The 21,152-nt window shown below is 35.3% G+C and overlaps 4 protein-coding genes across 9 annotated transcripts; 2 read left to right on the top strand and 2 right to left on the bottom strand.

The window, feature by feature from the left end:
* Nucleotides 1–3,352: 3,352 nt before the first annotated feature.
* Nucleotides 3,353–4,246, bottom strand: LOC114176466 (uncharacterized). Its single transcript, XM_028061513.2, has 2 exons — nt 4,004–4,246; nt 3,353–3,680 (listed from the first exon to the last, which is right to left on the bottom strand). Exons 1-2 carry the CDS (start codon nt 4,106–4,108, stop codon nt 3,591–3,593), a joined length of 195 nt encoding a protein of 64 aa, XP_027917314.1. The 5' UTR covers nt 4,109–4,246; the 3' UTR covers nt 3,353–3,590.
* A 1,341-nt stretch (nt 4,247–5,587) lies between these two features.
* On the top strand, nt 5,588–7,265 carry LOC114178860 (Transducin/WD40 repeat-like superfamily protein). Its single transcript, XM_028064985.2, has one exon. The coding sequence runs from the start codon at nt 5,895–5,897 to the stop codon at nt 7,191–7,193; it is 1,299 nt and encodes a 432-aa protein (XP_027920786.1). The 5' UTR covers nt 5,588–5,894; the 3' UTR covers nt 7,194–7,265.
* Nucleotides 7,266–10,089: 2,824 nt separating this feature from the next.
* On the top strand, nt 10,090–15,565 carry LOC114176237 (Nucleotide-diphospho-sugar transferases superfamily protein). 5 transcript variants are annotated; one of them, XM_028061205.2, is made up of 3 exons: nt 10,090–12,062; nt 13,195–13,254; nt 13,470–15,565. In XM_028061205.2, the coding sequence occupies exon 1, from the start codon at nt 10,251–10,253 to the stop codon at nt 11,223–11,225; it is 975 nt and encodes a 324-aa protein (XP_027917006.2). In that variant the 5' UTR covers nt 10,090–10,250; the 3' UTR covers nt 11,226–12,062; nt 13,195–13,254; nt 13,470–15,565. The 5 variants fall into 5 exon arrangements, with proteins under 5 accessions (XP_027917006.2, XP_027917004.2, XP_085527574.1 ...); XM_028061203.2 differs by having other exon boundaries at nt 10,090–12,403; nt 13,470–15,560; XM_085671448.1 differs by lacking the exon at nt 13,470–15,565 and adding an exon at nt 12,332–12,403 and having other exon boundaries at nt 13,195–13,354.
* A 1,330-nt stretch (nt 15,566–16,895) lies between these two features.
* LOC114177159 (protein kinase PINOID-like) lies at nt 16,896–19,744 on the bottom strand. Of its 2 annotated transcripts, none has more exons than XM_085671447.1 (3): nt 18,802–19,744; nt 17,671–18,709; nt 16,896–17,059 (listed from the first exon to the last, which is right to left on the bottom strand). In XM_085671447.1, the coding sequence occupies exons 1-2, from the start codon at nt 19,416–19,418 to the stop codon at nt 17,872–17,874; spliced, it is 1,455 nt and encodes a 484-aa protein (XP_085527573.1). In that variant the 5' UTR covers nt 19,419–19,744; the 3' UTR covers nt 16,896–17,059; nt 17,671–17,871. The 2 variants fall into 2 exon arrangements, with proteins under 2 accessions (XP_085527573.1, XP_027918215.2); XM_028062414.2 differs by having other exon boundaries at nt 16,896–17,068.
* Nucleotides 19,745–21,152: the final 1,408 nt, after the last annotated feature.

The raw sequence follows: 21,152 nt of genomic DNA on the forward strand, positions 1-21,152 counted from the left end.
CTACCTTATAGCGATGTATTGTGTTCGTATATGCTACTAAATTTTTAGGAGTGGCTGCTGCGAATAATTGCGTAGTCTAACTACTTCAGGCTAACTTGAAGAACAATACCTTAATATAAATTGGAAAACTTAACTTGGCATATGATGTAATCGATGTGGTAAAACGGCTGATAATGTGAATAATGTAGTTTTTTTTTATCCCTATTGTGATAATTCAATCATAATAAATATATAATTTTTTTTGTTCAATTAGGTTCAAATATCTATTTCGTTCATGTGAATAGTAAAAAAATGTGAATCCTCTCATTTGCCTCAAATCATAATTTTACAGTAAGTTAAAGAACCACAGCTGCAACTTAGAATGTGTTCTCTTAAACATCAATATACTAATATGTTTATAAAAGAAAAAAGACTTACAACCCCCAACTTCCCAGTCATAAAACTAAAAATGTACGGTGACATTCAAAAATCGAGACGTCAAAATCTCAAACATCTCAAAATATGAGCTGATTCAACCCATTGGGGGAATAGCCAAATAATTTGGCGCTTAACCCATTCCAATATAAGAGATTGAGCACTCAAATAATAGATATGATAAATGCGTTGGTTTGAAAAAACATTATTTAGTAGTTGCAGAATGTGATTTGAGGGACAATAAGCCTGTCGCTATACAATATGCAAGGAACAGGAGAAATAAAGTCAATGATGAGAAATGAAAAAAAGTTAAGAAATTATGTTTTGTGCAAAGAGCATTATTGGAATTTTAAAAAAAATAAATAAAACCAACCCGTCACCCCCCACCCTTTCATGAAGCTGATAATTTCTCAACATTGTCCAATTGGTGAACTATTCATGAAGGTAAACCACAACTAATTATATTCATCCACTCATTTTCTTTTTCATTCCTTTTTTCACCCCATTTATTTAATATATTTCTCTTTCTTTCCAATTAGATCACTTACTACATTTTTAACTTTCTCACTCTTCTTTTTTTATACTTTGTATCCCTCTCTTACTCAGAAAAAACAAACTAAACTACAACCATCTCGTGTATGAGATGATTTGTGCAGTATAGCTCAGCATCAATCAAGTCCGTGGCAATTAATCCCTATTCCTGATCAATTACTATAAAGGACCTATAAACAGAAGCACCAATAACTAGAAATCAGAGTATTTGACATGCCTTATACATCTAAGTGGACACAAACCTAGTGGAGAGAAAGAGCCAAGGGCCAGAAATCAGAAACCTGTCTACTTGAGTGGAAACCAGATATAATCGGAAACCAGAAATCTCCTTTCACGTTTGGAAACGGCCATTAATGCCATTCTAATTGGTAACCAGTACTATAGATGTTTCCGGTCCATCAAACTCCTGTACTACCCAAGCAATAGGTAATTGCAATATACAAGGCAACAAGCAGGAATTAGAGTATCACACGATCATCACCATAACTACAACATTCCACTAGTGGAGGGAAAGCGTAAATATTCTCAGTACTAAAATAAATGTGCACAATAGACATCAGCCTCCATTATATCCCACCATTGCACTAGATAGTTGCCACATACTAGAAAACAACACAACTAAAATATTTCACTTGTGGAAGGAAAGAGTACAAATTCTCAGTACTTGCACACATCACCAAAGACATCAGCCATCCGTTATATTGCACCATTGCGCTAAACAGTTGCAATATACTATACAATCATAAAGTGAGTAACACTGATCACTAGTAAGGAGAAAGAGTGAAATATTATGTGGCAAAATGCTAATGGAACCTTCCAGAAAATTCAACCTATTACCCCTAGTTTTACTAAAACTAGTTCCACAGAAACTAGGAATATCCATAACAAAAATGTGACAACATGCAATAGGTAAAATCCACAAAAAGATACCAATTACTTACATGATTTAAATGCAGTTACCTTACCTTAACAACACTAACCTTCAATAGAAAATCAGACAACTCAATCAGTTCATAACTACATATACCAGAGAAAGGAAGTGGTTTCCTATTCTAGTCTTTATGAACAAACAATAACTCGGTACAATCAAATTGTAACAAAGCAAACATGACAATAAAGTCATTGGATTGAACTTAAGACATTTAGCTGTTGAGAGTACTACTGCAGAGCTTTTTTGTAGCAGTCCATCCCCATAGTAGCCTGGGGCAGTTAACCCTAAAAACGTCATAGTAAAAGGATGGCTAAAGATAGAATGCAAATAATTTATACTGCCTAGTACACAGATATTAATTTTCATTTAAAAAAAAAAGAATAAACCAATTAAAATGAAAGACATGTTTATCATTAATAATCAAAAGTCCATAGCTTAAACACATAATCATCATAAATGTAATGCCTAATTGATTAGTAGCAAGAGTCATCAACATTTCCCATGCACAAGTCTGTAAAAAATACAAAAGACAATAACAATGATGGGGCAATTACTCATACCACAAGGTTCTCCGGAAAGGGCATAGAATCGAAATAACAGCCAGCAATGTGTAAGCAGAGGCAGGCAAGAACGGAGAGGACAACGCAAACCCAAGTGCATACTTGGGCCAAAAAGCGAGTGGCTGACTTGAAGAGTGAAAGAAAACACAAGGGCCAAAGATTAATGAACATGAGCAACTGGCTTTTGTCAAAATTAAGGGTTCTGAAAAAGAGTGTGAAATCATAAAAGGAACCCTGGAAATGATTTTGCCACATTTTCGTACAGCAGTGCAGTCAACCTCAATCAATGACTATCTATGCACACGATGCTAGATGTAAACTTTAGTGAATGCAGCTGTAACAGCACAATGGTGGCACCACACTGTTCTGTTTACAATATTCCTCTAGACAGCAAAAACCAACAAGAAGTTCTTCTACTTCTAGACCAAGTACTTGCCTAATTGCAATACTGTCAAGACCTTGGGAAGAGTTAAGCTTGTAAAGCATTTTTGGCACTTGCTTATTTCAGTTAGTATTGCCACTTCATAATTCCTCTATCGCTCGATTTAACCCCAAAATTCTGTAGGCGAAAAGTATGAGAAGTAGGTTAAAAGAAACGCTGCAGGAAATGGTTTGATACTAAGTTTCTACTCTACAACTTATTTTTAAGCAGAACAGTCTATCCAATTATATCTGAATATCAGAGCAAAACACAGAGAACAAGGGAATCGCTAAACAAGTAAGAACACATTCACAATATAGGAGAAGCAGCAGCAGCATCAAATGATTTATGCACCAGAGTAAGATGGACAAACTAGAGAGTTTACAGACTTCTATTTCAGTCCGTTAATAATATGATCCAATACTTGGTTGATTTCCAAACTCATACTTGTAAATAAGAATAAAGGTTCAAGTATGACCTAAAAAATCCATGGAAATGCTTAAAAATTTGGTTCATAACCTGAGTAAGTGTTCCAACAATTACTAACACGCGTAGCATTTTATGAGACAAATGCGTGTGTAAAGAAACACATTAGAAATCCATGCAATTAAATTTGAAATGCTCGGGAGTACCATATTTTATTTGAGCACTAGACAGAGCATGGGAAGGAAATTGCAAAGCAAAAGGCAGCAAAATTACAACATATTCGAATTCAATAATAAGGATCCTTCTGATTGGCCTGCTGCTGCAATAATTCTTCTCTAACCCTTCTGATCTCCGCTTCCTTCTCCAACCTCTCTTGCTGAAACATATTATGACACAGAAAGAGGATCAAGAAAGTAAAAACAAATTAGAGTTGCACAAGTCCACGAACTTTGGCGCACCAAAAAAAAATATTGCGCTTTTCATTAGAATGCGATAATACAAACTCGGTACTACATTTAGGACAAATAATGTATATACGAAATGAAATCCTAAAATAAAATTAAACTTGGTTAGGTGTGAAATTATAATTGTAATAATGATTTGTTTGATGATATCTAGGGTTTTCTTTGGCTGAAGTGTAAAATTGGAGAAGGGAATTGCGAGAAAGATGAAGAAAATGAAGATGCAAAGGGAAAGAACCTTTTCGTCCTGATGGAGAGCGATCCAGACATGGACTTTGTCCATGGATTGCCAGAACACGAAAGCACCCAACGTCATCGCGAAGTACGATGCCACCCTAACCATCTTTCTTCTTCTCTGTTACGATTTAGTTTCAGCTTTTCCCCTTATTATCAAAATCTCTGCTTTGCTACTTTTCCCTTCTCAGCTTCTTCTTCTCCTTCTATGTTGGGAATGTGATTTCGCGATCCACAGCTTTCTTGGGCTCATGGTTACAGTATGACCCAATTATGATGCGAAACCACATCTCGTTCTGACCTTGAATTACAGGTCATACTTCCTGCACCACACAGTTTCTTTGTGCAACTCCCCCAACTTTAAAGTAACCACTTTACCCTTTTACCCTCTGTAAAAGTGATTTCGAAATTACATACGGGGAAATCTTTTGAAATAAAATTTTTAAAACAAGATTCTTGAAATAGAATTTTCAGAATGAGATATTTGAAAAGAAGTTTCGGAAACAAATTTTTTGAAATGTCTGAAATTTATTTTGTAAAAAGCTTTTTTTAAAATCTATAATCTATAATAATACATACAATTTTGGAAGTAACAAATTGAAACTTCTGGCGCAAAAAATAAATATCTATTAAAAATACAAATAAAATATGTCATGGTTTCCAGGTTTAATCTCTGTTCTCTTCGCTCTTTGTACGATGGTTTGTTATTTTCATCCTTTGTTTTCAATTTTTTGTTTAACATAATCTTTGATTTTTTTTAGACATTAGAATTTTCACAGATATTTTGTTGTGGAACATTAATAAAATCCGTTTGTGATGAAATTAATTATATCTCCGGATCAATTCATTTAAACTATTATATAATTTAATTATGTAATCAATTTTAAATTTTAATTTTACTCAGCTGGCATTAATTAATTTAGAAAAGACAAATTCCATTAGCTGTTAGTATGATCAAAATGTGGCCCTTGTTTCAATGAATGAACACAGCAAGCTCCCTCCTGAAATAAAGAACAAAAACAAAACCACAAAAACCGTCTTTGTTTAATATTATATAATAAAAAGAATTATTGCTTGTGAAAAGTATTGCCTAGAGTGTATCTACACGAATGCATGTGTGCAAAGTGTAAAATATTGCCAACTTGGACTTTGCCAATCACATCCAACCGAGTCAAGAACCCTACACTGTTTTACACTCCTCATAACTCTGTCTACTGAGTTCCCAACACACAAAACTTTTCTTAAAATAAAAAAACAACACACATCATTTGACTATGATTCTAATTTATAAAATTGATAAAATTATTAAACGCCCGACTCAACTTTCACAACATGAATCAATTAGGTGCATTAACATTTAACTAATATTTCCATAATATAATTATAAAAAAAAACATTTAACCTATTGTTTGGAAGAAATGAAAAAGAAGTAGAAAAAGAAAAGAACACTGAATGCAACTTTTTTATTCTTCTTTTTTTAATAATTATCTCACTTTCTTTTTTATTTTATTTTGCTTGTGGGATTCAGATGGATGGTATTTTAATCATAAATTTCTCTTTACAAACTACTAGAATCAGCAAAGAGAGAGAGAGAAAGATAATAAAGCTTCCAACCAAATGAAGAAGAAAAGAACAAATAAAAAAGAGAGAAAAACATTGAAAGAAGCAATTTTGGCCTTGTATGGACAATGCTCCGGCATACAGTAAATGCTTCCTCGGTCCCCAACTCTCAATACACATCGCAACATGCAATAAAAAAAACACAGAGATACCTTTCTCTGTCTCGTAACAACCTCGAACCCATCGAAATCACTCTCTTCTTCCTCAATCCATTCCACCCTCTTCACCCAATCTTTTTCTCTTTTCCAATTCATTGCTACTTTTATCTTTGAACCATGAGAATCCAGTCATGGCTGCAAACATGTTCTTGCTCTTCCAGCTCCACCGCCACCCACAACTCCACAATCTCACTCCTTAAACAAAAGCAACATGCATACGACACCTCAACAACCTCCTCTTCAGTTTCCGAAGCACCCTCTTCCGCCATATCTAACACCACCGCTTCCTCTCTCGAAACCAACCTCTCCATACAAACACTCCCTTCCATTCCCTCTCTCCAAACCCAAACCCTCACCTTCTCCGTCTCCCACCACTGCCTCAACTCTCTCACCCCACACCCCTCTCGCCCTGTCACTTCCCTCGCCGTCATCAACAACCTCCTCTACGCCGCAACGGACCACGAAATCAACGTCTACGACCGCCACACCTGCACCACCCTCCACACCTTCAACATCCAACCCACTTCCAACTCCACCAAAGCCATCACCTTCACCGACAACAACCTCGTCCTCACCACCCACCAGGACTCCAAGATCCGCGTCTGGCGAAACCACAAGACCCACCACCGCGTGTTCACCACTCTCCCCACCGTCAAAGACCGTCTCCACCGTTTCCTCCTCCCGAAGAACTATATAACGATCCGTCGCCATAACAAACGGCTCTGGATCGAACATGCAGACGCCGTCACGGGGCTCGCCGTTACCAACGGTGCCATCTACTCCGTTTCGTGGGACAGGACTCTGAAGATATGGCGGCTCTCGGATTTCCGCTGCGTGGAGTCCGTGAATGCGCATGAGGACGCGGTCAACGCGGTTGCGGTGTCTTTTGATGGGACTGTGTACACTGGATCCGCGGATAAGAGAATACGCGTGTGGGCGAGACCCGCCGGAGAGAAGCGGCACGTGCTGGTGGCGACTTTGGAGAAGCACAAGTCTGCGGTGAACGCTTTGGCCTTAAACGACGACGCTTCGGTGCTGTTCTCAGGTGCCTGTGACCGTTCCATATTGGTGTGGGAGAGAGAGGACAGTGCGAACCACATGGTGGTGAGTGGGGCTCTCAGGGGGCACCAGAAGCCGATATTGTGCTTGGTCACCGTCTCCGATTTGCTCCTCAGTGGGTCAGCTGATCGGACGGTCAGGATTTGGAAGCGTGCTACTGATGGACGGTTTGGATGTCTTGCTGTCCTTGACGGTCACCGGAAACCGGTTAAATCCTTGGCCGCTATTCTGGAGAATGATGAAGCTTCACCACATAATAACACGGTTTCGGTTTTCAGTGGCACTCTTGATGGAGAGATTAAGGTTTGGCAAGTTTCTATCACCGGCAAATCCACGCATTATCCAGAAAATAATTAATAGAAAATTGATTTCTTGTCATTTTCTTATAAAACACATTATTTTTTTAATTATATTATATTATATTATTTATGCACCTCTCTCCTTTAGTTAAAACTGTGGAAAAATTTTAAACTTAATTAATATTGCCAATGGAAAATAGGAAGGCATATTTATGCTCCATTTTTTTTTAATAATTTATGCACATTCTTGGGTGATGAATGTGCTCCACCCTCTACAATGAAAGAAAGAGATAAAAATAAATAAAATTAAGTGTAAAAGTGACTCATGAGAAATAAAGAATAAAAATGTGACGATGGTTAATGAAATGTTTGGAGTGGATGACACACATATATTATGTTTGTGTTGTGAATTACTTTATTCTCTTTTTTATTTTCTTATACATATAGAATCTAAAAACTTGTTATCTGAAAATTAAATTGAATGCAGATTTTTTGCTCAAAACTAACCCTCATAACCTTGTGTGCCAAAATCTACCATAAAAAAAAATAATTATCAATAAATCGGTGGTAAAATTAAGTTATTTATAAATTACCTAAAATAATTATCATTAGCATAAAAACTGTCATCCACATCATCATCATCACTATCTTTATTATCCGTGTATTCCTAGAACTTATAGATAATATATGCAAGTAATATTTACATGTAATTTTTGTATGAATAGATCTGTAAATTATTATATACAAATACAAATACATAGTACGTGGTGCTGATTATTGTATATGATTATACAAAAATATTCATAAGTTATTATAATATTTCAAATAGGCGTGAAAAAACTAGAATCATCAATAAAAAAAATAAAGGTTAAATTACTCTTTTGGTCTCTTTATTTGTCATGAAATTTCATTTTGATCCTCACGTTTTTCGTTGTCTCAATTTGGTCCTTATTTTCTTAAAAATGACTAAATTTGGTCCTCACCGTTAACTTTAACCAGACAATGTTAAAATCAACGCCACGTGTCAATTTCTGATTTTTTTATTTTTTTTAATATTTTTTGAATTTCTTTTTGCATTTTTTGAATTTTTTGAATTTTTTTTTATTTTTTACACGTGTTATTTCACCGTTGTACCACATGTCAAAGTGACTCAATTTGGTCCTTATATTTGTTTTTAGTTTCAATTTAGTCCTAATTTTTGTAAAAATGAAGCAATATTGTCCCTCCTTAGATTGAGACTCAATTTAATATTTGTATACAACTTATGATGATATTCTTAATAAAATTGACATTTTTATTAAATATTTATAGAAACATTTTTAAATAATTTTTTTTAGTTTTATTATTAAACAAAGTTAAACCTCAAACTTAATTTCAAAAATTAACAATTTTGTCATCATATATAAAGGCATCAAGTGTATCATATTATACAAACTTGGTAAAGATTAAAAATCAAATAACTTGTCACACATAAATTTAGGAACTAAATTTCAAGTTCAAAACAAAATCAAAGTCTAATGTTTTGTATATAATTTAAAGTTAATTTAAAATATTTATAGAAATATTTAATAAAAACGTTAATTTTAGTAAGAATATCACCATAAAATTTATAAAAAAGTAGATTTAGTGTCAATTTGAGGAAGGACAATATTGCTTCATTTTTACAAAAATTGGGACTAAATTGAAACTAAAAACAAATATAGGGAGCAAATTGAGTCACTTTGACACGTGGCACGACTATGAAGTGACACGTGTCACAAAGAAAAAAATTTTAAAAAAATTCAAAAAAAATTCAAAAAAATTTCAAAAAAACCAGAAATTGACACGTGACATTGACTTTAACACCGTGTGGTCGAACTTAACAGTGAGAACCAAATTGAGTCATTTTTAAAAAAATGAGGATCAAATTGAGAGAATGAAAAACGTGAGGACCAAAATAAAATTTTATAACAAATAAAGGGACCAAAAGGATAATTTAACCAAAAATGAAAATAAGTATATATTATATCTAAGTTTAAAAAAATATATATCATCCAAACATGATAAAATCCAATAATAAAAAAATTAAGCATAGTAAAAATTCAAACTAAGTAGTGTAATACAAAAGTCGTAACACACTGATTATCGTTATAACCATCAAGTGAATCATGTTGATATTTATCGCCTTGTACTTGTTCATTCTTCTATTCTGATTTTTAACTTGATTTTGTCACTGGAGATTATTTGTTGTTGAAAAATATTGTATGCAATAATTACTGAAACTATACTATGGACAATTTCTTTTCATTGATCGTGAAACGTTATCTAAGTTAGTTAATCTTCTGTGAATTAATTTATGAACTGTATTATGTACTTGTCCATAACACCTTTCACGTCGAGATCAATTTCTAAATCATTTTTCTTCAATAGGATATCCAAGAGTGCATTGTAAGACACCAAAGTAGAAATAAAGTAAAGAAGTATTTGATAATAATTAATTTTCAAAATTTTCTTATTTAAACAAAACAATTTGCTATAAGAATAATAAGTAATTTGAGTAAGATGTGATCAAAGAAACTCATGTCTGTCACCCTAAATTTATCATCATGAACTCTCCACACTTTTTTCATATATGTGAGTGACAAAACTCCATTTCAAAAAAAAAAAAAAAAGAATATTATAAAATAAACAATTAATACATAATTATAACATCATAAATGAATATCAACAAATATTAAAGAGTTCATATCAATCAAATAGTGTGATTGTGCACATTGATGGATCTCCAATACAAACTCCCCACCTTTGTTAGATGTCAGATTTTTCTTAGTTGAATTTGATTATCCTCTAATATGATAAAAATCACGTACTTTAAAAAATAGTTACTATAAAATTAGTTAAAAATATATAAAATATTTCTATTTTACGTTTCCGATATTTCTAATAACTAATAAAAATTATATTTGTAACACTCATGGATATTTGGGGCAAAATACTCAAACAAAGTTGCAAAACATAACACTCGTGGATATTTAACCGAAAATCCCAAACTTCCACTTCAATTCCACTCACGTGAGTCAACCTCAACCCACTTAAACAAAACGCCAATCACGAAACTCACACATTGCCGCAAAAAATGGCTTCTCCGGCAGCTACGGCCATCCTCCTCGCCGCCATGTTCGGCATGTTTTCGATCACGAAATCCACAGTCTCACACGAATGCGCGGCAGCACGGAATCAGAACCAGCAGGCTCTCCGTCGCGACAAAGTCACCGTTCTGATGAACGGCTTCTCGGAGTCGCGCATCCCCCTCCTCCATTCCCTGGCCGTGGCATACTCCCTCTCACCCATTGTCTCCTCCGTGCTTGTCCTCTGGGGAAATCCCTCCACAGCGTCAACTGTTCTCAACCAACTTGCCCGCAACCTCTCCCTCTCCCCTTCCTCCACGCCCATCTCGCTTCTCCTCCAAGCCTCCGCCAGCCTCAACAACCGCTTTCTCCCCCGTCCTAGCCACATCTCCACCGACGCCGTTTTGATCTGCGACGACGACGTCGAGGTGGACTCAAAGTCGTTGGAATTCGCGTTTCGCGTGTGGGAGAAAAACCCTAACAGGCTAGTGGGACTCTTCGCGCGGTCCCATGACATCGATCTGAACCGAAGGGAGTGGGTCTACACGGTCCACCCGGACCGGTTCTCCATCGTCCTCACAAAGTTCATGCTTCTGAGAGCCCATTACCTGTTCCTGTACACGTGCGTGGATGGGGCCGGTATGGCGCGCGCGCGGGGGATCGTGGACGCGGTGCGGAACTGTGAGGATGTGTTGATGAACTTGGTGGTGGCGGAGGAGGAACAGGTGGGTCCATTGTTGGTGGGGGCGAAGAGAGTGAGGGATTACGGGGACGCGAGGAACGAGGGGGAGGAAGAGGTGAGGGTGGGGTTGAGTAGTAGGAAAGGGGAGCATAGGAAGAGAAGAGGATGGTGCATTGGGGAGTTTCACAGGGTCTTGGGGAGAATGCCTTTGAGGTATAGCTATGGCAAGGTCGTTGATGATGTTGGGGAACAGGGCTTGTGTTATAAAGGTGGCAAGATTGTCTTCTGTGATCAATCATGAAACAGGATTTTTTCGCTTCATTCTCTTTGATTCTAAATCTACTGTATTTGGTTTTACACTTCTCAAGATTTTCTTTGGTTGAATTCCAAGCTCGTGAAGGAGGGGTTCTTTTTCTTTAAAGTTGGAGGAGACATTAACTCCAGCGTAGGTGGACATGGCATGAGATTCAATTCCAAAGACATGAAGGGGATGGTGAAGTTTGAGGGCAATGATGTTTTGCTGTTTGGGGTTGGGGGCTGTCCTTAGGGGTTGCCGACAGGTGAGAAAGCTTCTAATGGAACTTTGAACTCTTTATTCACCATGATATCGATCTGGTTGAAGGAAGAAAGTTTCAAGGTGGAGTTAAGGGATCTTGTGAAGGTTCAATTGACATGTTTCGGAGTTTCATGTTGTTTGTGATGAGTGAAAGTTTTTAAGAGAAAGGAGGGAAAAATTTTAAGATTACGGGGGTTTTATGTGAGCAGATTCACTACTATATTGTTGGCCTGTATACATAAACTAGTAAATGGAGAGCAGACGCCCTTCAAGATTTGCGAATATTTCCACGCAACTTTCATTAGATGTGCCATTGTTGTTGGCATTGCTGTACTTATTACTGGTTTGGAGCACCTAGGAGACAGATATGATGTGGAAAATTCCATGGACACAGCTGGGCTTTGGCAATTTGGCTTCATAAGTGTTGCATTGGTTGTTATTTATTTGGATTACCGTGAAAAGCAGCGAATTAGGCGGAAGATATTTGAAAGAAGCAATTGGGTGCTTCGTAATCTTGAGGAAGATGATTCACTCGATCTCTTGAACAACTAAAGATAAAGAGTTACTACCTTCTGTGAGAATGTAAGTTCACTTAGATCGTTAGAACAAATAAAATTGCATTCCTTAAGTTCTGAGAGAAAGTTGCCATTCTAGCCCGATTTTCGCAAATTTTTTGTTTAATGTGAGCTCACATTCCTCTTTGTTAGTTATGAAGCGTTTTCGGAGGTGAAAAGAAAAGGGAGTCAATTACTTTTCAATATTTTTTTAACATATGTTGCCTTCTAAAGTCTAGGAAGAGTACCTTTCCTGCAGCATGTATTTCCTATACTGATACATCTTCAACTGTTTAGGTTATATTGATTCTTAACTCCAGCGGCTACACTATTTCTTTTACTACTTCGTCTTAAAGTAGAAGAAATCAGGTGAATTAGTAGGTTCTATCTGTATGGTTAGTTGACAGTATCATAATAGATGATTTCAGAAACGGAATGTTATCTGGCCAAAGGCATTGTTGTAAATTATAAGATGCAGAAATTTTAATGCCTAATTTTTTTCTTGACCATAATGCAATATGGTTTTAGATTATTTATGATTACTTGTTACATCTTTTGTTCTCTTAATCCTCCATGAAGCACCCTAGTAATATTAATTTTAACTATAAAAGATAAATTCAAATGACTTCAGAGTTTAAGAGTTTAGATGACTGTGTAGCTTGAAAATGGTTAAAGTACTAGTTGAAGTGATTGCAATACCAGCAGTTACTGGAAGCTCATGTAACCTTTGAGTATTTACAATAGTACGTGTTTAATCATTGTATAGAATTTCATTATTCTGATCTGATGTAATGGAAATTAGACACCTATCGGGATAAGACTTTGTTGTTTTTTTTGCTGAAGTGATGGAAATTTTTGGATCTAGCCTTTTGTTGTGAATATTTTTTTTTTGTTTCAGTTAATCAATTAAGCATAGCGTTATTGTGAAAGACAATTTTTCTTACAATCAACTAAAGTTTGATTTATTTCAGATTCCTAATTCACCTTCAATATTAGAGTTTGAAATTTAAAGAACTCTTTGATAGATTTTGTCTTTGCTATTGTTACACTTTCTGGTCCTTAATTTTCTGTTTTAACCCTAGTGAAACGGTATAGTTATGACTTGGTGATTTGTTGGTCCATCTTTCAAATTCGCCAGTTGTGTCTCTTTGCATGTGCAGGGGTACGATTGCATACAATGACCCTCCATCAGGCCTTTACATTGTGCGATACCTTCGAAGGTACGTGATACAGTAGTTGATTTATCTATTATAATAATCTCAATGTAATCTTTTAACACTTGAGATTTTTTAACAGATTTCTTCAAATTGGTCATACTCATTTATCAGATATTATATTCTTCAATTTTTATCTCTGGTTCCGGAATTTTATTTTTTTTCAAATCTGATATATAACTGCGGTATGAACACCTGCTTCCTACGTGTTTTTGAGGCAGAGAGGTTGAGTGCAAATAGTGGGGCAAAGTTGAGCAATTTATTTATCAGCCATCTAGGTAAAAATATGTATACTTCTACCAATTCATCTATAATTCCATTATTTAAAGGTGATAAGTTGATAACTACACGTTTGGCCAAGAACATGAGACTATAAAACCACACATTTTATAGTTTGAAACAAGCAGAATTGACTCTTAATTCGACTTGGATTCAGGAGTGAAGATGAAACTACTTTGTATTGATGTTAACAATTTTTGAAATGTTGTATTTATAGTCATGAATTGTTAAACTAAATGGCTATGTTGACAGTGAATGGAAAACAAGTATTTAACAAAGAGTGAGATTAGGAAGAGGGTGTTGCCAATCTTGCTCTGTGATAGAACTCTGTTGCTGATGGTGCCTTCTTCTAATATACTGTCACCAATGCATTAAAAGACCTATTAACGTTAAAGTAATCTTCCATTTCGTTTTCCTCATCAATATATAAACATACCTTCTCTAATACATGTATGTTTCGGTTTTCCTTCCTCTTCATTTTCTCTCTCTTTTTTTTACATGGTATCTAAAATCAAATTTTGTAACCATGGCTTCTCCATCATTTGTTGCAATAAATTAAAAAAAAAATCTTGCTGTCTCTTCCTTTGTTGCTCATAGTTTCAACATTCATACCACTCTCAAACTCGATAATGACTACTATATGATATATGGCAACAACAAGTGTTAGCAACCATACGTAAACTTAAGCTCACAATTTTTATTGAGAGGATAATACTAAATGTGATTAGGTTCGTTCGAAAGATTTTGGAAGAAAGATAGAAGAGTTTTAGAGTTCTACTTCCCTTCACAACAACAAAAATATTAACAAATATTTGTTGATAAAAAAGAAGTTACTACATTTTTATACAAAAAATAGTAACTTACATTAAAAAAAGTAATCGAAAAATGAGTACGATGGTCACAAAATTAATAAATAAAAAATTACTAAATGTCACACTGGTTGTACCAATGAATCAAGAGATAATTATGACAAATGATACTGAGATTAACCAAAAATATTTAAGACGATAAACTTGTAAACTTTTTATACATAATTGTACTATCCCAGTCATTTGGGCTCTAACCCGATTTTCGGAGATGGATATTATGAACCAAGAAATTAAGTCCTAATTTGTCCTATATTAATTTAATTTTTATTACAAAAAGTGATATCTTTTAAGTGGTTATTATCTTTGTAATAATTTGTCATTATTGTTATATTATTTTATTTTTATCCTTGTAATTAAAATATTATCTGAAATTTGAGAATAAGAATGATTTGTAATTATTTTTATCCATAAATAAAATGTTAACTTTCACAAGAGACGGAACTATTTTGACCTTACTACTCTTTACTTCACTTTAGGAAAGATACTTCTTCACATTTATATTTAATAAAAGACTCTCTGGAACAATAATTAACTCTTTATTGAGGGTTATTGATTTTTTATATTTATATTCAAGATTTTACCCAAATTATTGAGACTTGTTGCAACGTGAACACTGATTGTTGCACAAAAATAAAGAAATGTTTAAATCAGTGTGGTTGGAAATATCCGACAAGTCTCCCACCTAAAATGTTTGCTATGTTAAGGAAAACAAAGGATGAATAAGGACGTGAATAACTTTTTTTTTTTTTTCCTAATCACTGGGTTTGATTCCAAATTCCCACTGTAATTTTTATTTTTCTTGCCTCTTTGAGATGAGCAAAGAAGTTTATTGAGACTAGATGAACATTAATGCAAAAACTAAAATTGACTTTTAGAAACATAAAATATACTGAATACTAAATAAAAAGTCGGTTCGTAAATTTCTTGTAGTGACTTTAAAGTTGTAAAAAATACGTGAAAAGATTCATATGTTGATCTAATTCATAATTGGCTCAAGAGTGCTCACATGTGATGGTCTTATGAATTTCTATCAATGATATAAAAGAATCCATAATTTTATAAAATTGTTTATGCGACAATTAAATTTTAAAGTGATGTGTAATCTCTTCGTTAACATTTTTTTATTAAGGAGTAAGGATGACGTGCTTTGGTAAATATATATATATATATATTTACAAAATGATAAAATGTATCAATTCACCCGTTGAAAATTCACATAAAATTAGTCAAACTTACGAAATTTTATTTATTTATTTTCTAATATTAATACTGAATAATATCATTTTTTTTATATAATAAAGTACGCATTCAGGTCTAGTGACTGAGTGTATTGTGTAAAAGTTGGTAGATCATCATAATAATATCATGAAATAAATGTTATCAATTATTAACGGTGTCAATTTATGATAACTTATCCTATATTCAGGATCATTGAACTATCTTTCCTTCTTCTTTTTCGTTGTCCCGCTTTCAAAGGCAAAATCAACATAAAAGAGATAAGATAATCAATAGGATTTCAAATGTAAAACCAAAAACATCATATACACACACGGATAATCGAGACTTTTATGCACGTTTAATTTCCTAGTTAAAGTCAATCTTTATTGATTCGATCATTATTAACATAGAAGCCACCTTCATATATCCTTCGTATATACAGGTAATTAAATCTAGGATAATGTTATTCTCACTTACTCTCTTTTACTTATTTTTGTTCTCTTTAATTATTTATTTTAATTTTGATGTAATATTTTAGAAGTGATTAGAGTGATGGATTAAAAATGGATAAAAAAAAAGTTAAAAAAAATCATTATCATTAAGTTTATTGTGCTTACCGATGATTGTAGTTACATTTTTTTTTATGTACCGGTAAGACTGATAGAAAGCGTTAACTTCTTCATAAATATTTATAACACAAAAAACAAATGAATAAAATCATTCCAATTTTTTCAACAAATTAAATCAATTTGTACATCACAATTAAAAAAATTATATAAGGTGAATTCTTGATAAATTGATACTTATAAGTTAATTATAGCTAGAGAGACCTTTGCCACGAGTTAAAAAATGCTTTTATCTCTTAAAATTTAACGTAAAGTTAAAATTTATTTGTCCTGTTTAAACTTTTTTTCAGTATGAAATTATGATTTAGATTAATCTTTTAGTTGTTTCCATTATTTAACATATTTTATTTAAATTGTTATCGGATTAGAATAATTATATTTATTTATTTTAAAATTTGAGAATTAAAATGTATGAAAATTTAAAATATGAACAAACATATATTAACCTCTTTTTTATTTCTGTATAAGTATTATAGCGCTAATGTTAAATGATAGTTTGATAAAAAAAAGTTTGACAAATTTCCTAATATGATAAAAAAATATTACTTTATTATTTTATTTTAATTAAAAAATAAAAAATGAATCTATTTAATTCTATTTATGAAAATTTAGTGAAAAAATTATTTCCGAAGTTAATAACGAACGTAACAAGTAGTTAAAGATAAGGTAACAATGAATTTAATATATAATCATCACCAGCTCTAACGTGCTCACCTTTTTAACCGAGAGCGGAAGCACATCATGAGAAAAGTTACAACAGCATAACACCCATTGAGTGGAGAAAAGGGATTCCTAGGAATGTAAAAAATTGTGCTGTATCTGTAAAGGCTGAAAACAAAGAATTAGAATGAGCTGGAGGGGATCCATGGTGATAAAAGATGATGTTGTTGATGAACATTGTAAACGATGCTGTATAATTATTTATATCTATACGTTGCATGCTGCGACATGTTTAAACATATCCTATTAAAGTCTTGCAATTCTTTACGTGACTCGCACATTATGGTCAACATTCTCTCTACAACTAACTTAGATGCACATAAACAAAAACAACAATGTGCCATTTTAAATACGACTTCAGACCTTTTCATCACATTCATTAAATGTTAAAAGATTGACTCTATTCTCATCCTCAATAAATAATTCATCAATGCAAGAAAGTCACGCACATTTCTTTATGCTGTTTTTTCTTTGTTCCCTACGTTGAGGCAGAGGAAAGTAAAAAACTACTCTTTAATTAGGTGAATGATGAGTTGTAAACTTGAGCTTTTTTTTTCTCTCGGTTTGCCGTTACAAAACCTCTTCCTTTAATTGTAATGTAATACATTTTTCCATGTTAACGAATTTGGATTTATGCAGAATATTATTGACTTTATGTACTTTCGATGCATAAAGAAATCAAAACTCATTCAGGTTGGAACGAATAATACCGTAGTGATCTTTCTTTTGACGTCTCTAGTGTGCGATGGAGAAGGAAGAAAAGATGTTAAGCAACGAATCTTCTTCATTTAGAATTCTCCAACCATTTTCCAACACTGTCTCCAGAAAGCTTTCTATAAGAGGAAATAGAGAGCCAAGTTGAGCTTTTAAAACTAATCAAAATAGGACCGCATTTTTATTTTTACTTATTTTCAGAAGAAAAAATCAAACGACGCCGTCTCCTGCTGTTTATCATGGTTGCGGTTACTTTTACCCTTCGTAGGGTACATCGACGTCGTTTTGGTCCTTCTCGAGCCAGGTCCTAGGGGCGGCGTCTGCATGCGAATCAGCGCCAGGTTCAGCCCTTTGAAGAAGGGGTGCTTCTTGACGTCAGCTGCGCCACGCTTCGATCCGAGTCGACGCGCTGGGTCTTTGTTCAGCAAGCCGGATATCAAATCTCGCGCGTGGAGTTCAAGACAGCTTGCGGGCGTGGCAGTGGGGAACGCCAGGGGCTTCTTCACGATATTCCGCAGCGTAGCCTCCTTCGATGGACCTGCGTACGGCGTGCGACCGTATATAAGCTCGTAGATAAACACCCCAAACGACCACCAGTCAACGGCGTTACCGTGCGACTTGCCGGAGGCAACCTCTGGCGAGACGTACTCGTGGGTTCCGACGAAGGAGCAGGAGCGGGCCGAAACCGGTTCGGCCACGAAGAGCCGGTTCGGTTCGACGAGTCGCATGTCACGAGACCGGAAACCCCGTTTGGAGAAGCAGGAGAATGGACTGATAAAAGAATGCGAGCGAGTGGGAGGGGGAGTGCGAGTGTAAGTATGAGTGTGATGAGGTAATGCATTTGGCGATGGATTGTGTAAGGGATCTGAAGATTCAACGGCTGGGATTGCATCCGAGCAAAGAGAGAGATCGAAATCAGAGAGCATGATGTGACCGTCTGATCTGACCAACACGTTTTCGGGCTTTAAATCTCTGTATATGATTCCCAGCATGTGTAAGTACTCCAACGCCACCAGCACCTCCGCGGCATAAAATCTGAGAGCGAGAGACAGAAAACGATGGAGTTGTGAGGGTTTATAAGAAGAGAGAAAAACTCGTCGTTTTGGATAACGGTTTTTCATATTTACCTGGCGGAGGAGAGAGGGAGACGGTTGTGAGGGTGCTTGAAGCGCAGCGAGTGAAGGTCTCCACCGGAGCAAAACTCCATGACGATGCAAGAGAAATGAGAGGCTTCGAACTCCGCGTAGAGAGTAGGAAGGAACGGATGGTCCAGCATCTTCAGGATTTTTCTCTCCATTTCCGCTCTCTGCGACTTCTTCTTCAATGCCACTGCGTCTTTGTCCACCACCTTCATCGCGTACAAACAGCACGCCTCATCCTCCTCGTCCTCTACGGGGCTGTTGAATTGGCGGTTTCGGAGGCGGCAGAGGTAGACGGTGCCGATGTCGCCGGAGCCGATGCGACGGAGGAGGTGGAAGTCGCGGAAGGTGAGGGCGGCCTTGCGGCAGAAGGCGGCGGAGCGAATGGCGGAGTAGGCGAAGTCGGAGGAGCGGTGAGGCTTAAGGGAGAGACTCTCCGGCGAGGGCGGGAGGAGATCGAAGGAAAGACGGCTGAAACTGGTGCTGCAAATACTCTCGCTGCTCATGGAGCTTCCAAGCATGGAAGAATTGAGAGTCTCCGAACTGGCCTCTGAATGACGTTCACCACCACCACCAGCAGCAGCAGCAGCACCAGGCTCTAGCATGGCAGTAGTTGAACAGGAAAGAGAAAAGAAGGTTGGAAATTGAAATGGGAACTGTAGAGTGAATGAAAAGTATAGGGAGTGATGCAGTGCAGATAGGCTTTATGAAAGATTAGGGTTTAGCGAAAAAAACATCGAAAGAAGAATAAAAGTTGGATGGTACGAATGGTTTGAGAGAGCAATAAGAGAGGAGGAACAGGTTGGGCCAGAAATAGAGAGAGTGGCGTTAAAGAAAGGAGGCGATACAGGAGAAGGTAGTTGTGTTGTATTTATGCTGAACACGTAGGAAGGGGGTGAGGTAATAACATAGCAGGGCACGTGAGAGAGGGGGGGTTGTGGCACGTGCGGGGTGTTGATGTTTGTGACGTGGCAGGGATTTGTTTGGAGCATTGGTTAAGCTTACTGAGCAATCACTAATGAGCGTGTGGTGGTGCAGTGTGGTCGAAGAAGCTTTTGGGTGGTGCAGTGTGTTTTTACAGTCATTTCTGCAATGACGGAAACACCCCTCTGTTCATCTAACCATGCAGTGCAACGGTCAACCCTATTTATGACCAGACACAGACCATCCTGTTCCGTCAACGTCGCTTGCCTTATCCCTCACCTTATATATGCTTTTTACCATAAATATATTAAACAACCTTTCCCTCACGCAAAATAATAACAACCCAATTACATTTTTCTTTTTCTCTCAACCATCCTAAATACATAAATTTAATGTGAAATAAAGATAATAATAATAATTAAACAATTTCCTTTAATTAAATAAGTAATAATTATTTATCCACTTCATAAAATAGTATTTTGAATAAGTTTGTTAGGTGTAACTCTCGTTCAGAAAAAGTTATGGCGTCCTTAACAGTTCTACTGTTAAATTTGGAACTGCGTGAATTCCTGGCATAAAAATAAATTGTAGCACAAATCAAGTTAAAACTTTGAAACTACATCACCACCGTGCACTTCTTTTTCAACAGGCTTCATCTTGTCCCTTGGTGAAAATTTTTGGTTTTTATTTATTCATAACTTAATGCATGATTACTTTGTTTTTTTAATTTAGTAAAACATTTTAAAATTTAATTGTTTTTTGAGTTTAAGATTTCCTAAATATGACAGTGTGTAGGTGATGTATTGGACACTTCAATATATTTTAATTTCTATCGTTTTTTAATGAATATGATTTTAAGAGAAAAATCAATTTTCTGGTTATCTACGTAAGGTACTAAACTAAAAAAAGAAAAACAGGAAAAAATTTATTGTAATAAGTGACTTATCAAAAACCAGAAATCTGGTTTTGGAATGAAAGTAGCTTTTGGCGTCCACACAGAGTCATTTCAAATGAAAAGAAAGCTGAAAGAATGACAATATAATGCCTGTAGATGCAGAGACACACACAGGGTTTCTTCAACAAAAATCTTATCAATAAAAATTATTATTTTAGTATCAAATATAAATTTATTTAATCGGTTTTCTTTGATTTCAAAATATTTAAACTAAAAAAAATAGCCAATGATGATGTGGCATTTTTTGATTGACTAACATAAGATGTCTATGAAAGTAGTGCATGGCACGGGAATCTTGTTGTGCGAGAATAGCCTCTGTCCGAAACTGACTCTAACATTACAACCCAACCAAAATTCCTTCTTCAACATTTCTTGTATAATTGTTTAAGGTTATTATTTCATGCAAGATAAAGATAAATAATGCGTTTAAAAAATTTAATTCAATTTCTTTATTTTGGAT

Source organism: Vigna unguiculata, chromosome 3 (genome assembly GCF_037176805.1).
Source record: "Vigna unguiculata cultivar grain cowpea cultivar isolate G323 ecotype 2 chromosome 3, ASM3717680v1, whole genome shotgun sequence".
Taxonomy (NCBI): Eukaryota; Viridiplantae; Streptophyta; class Magnoliopsida; order Fabales; family Fabaceae; genus Vigna; species Vigna unguiculata.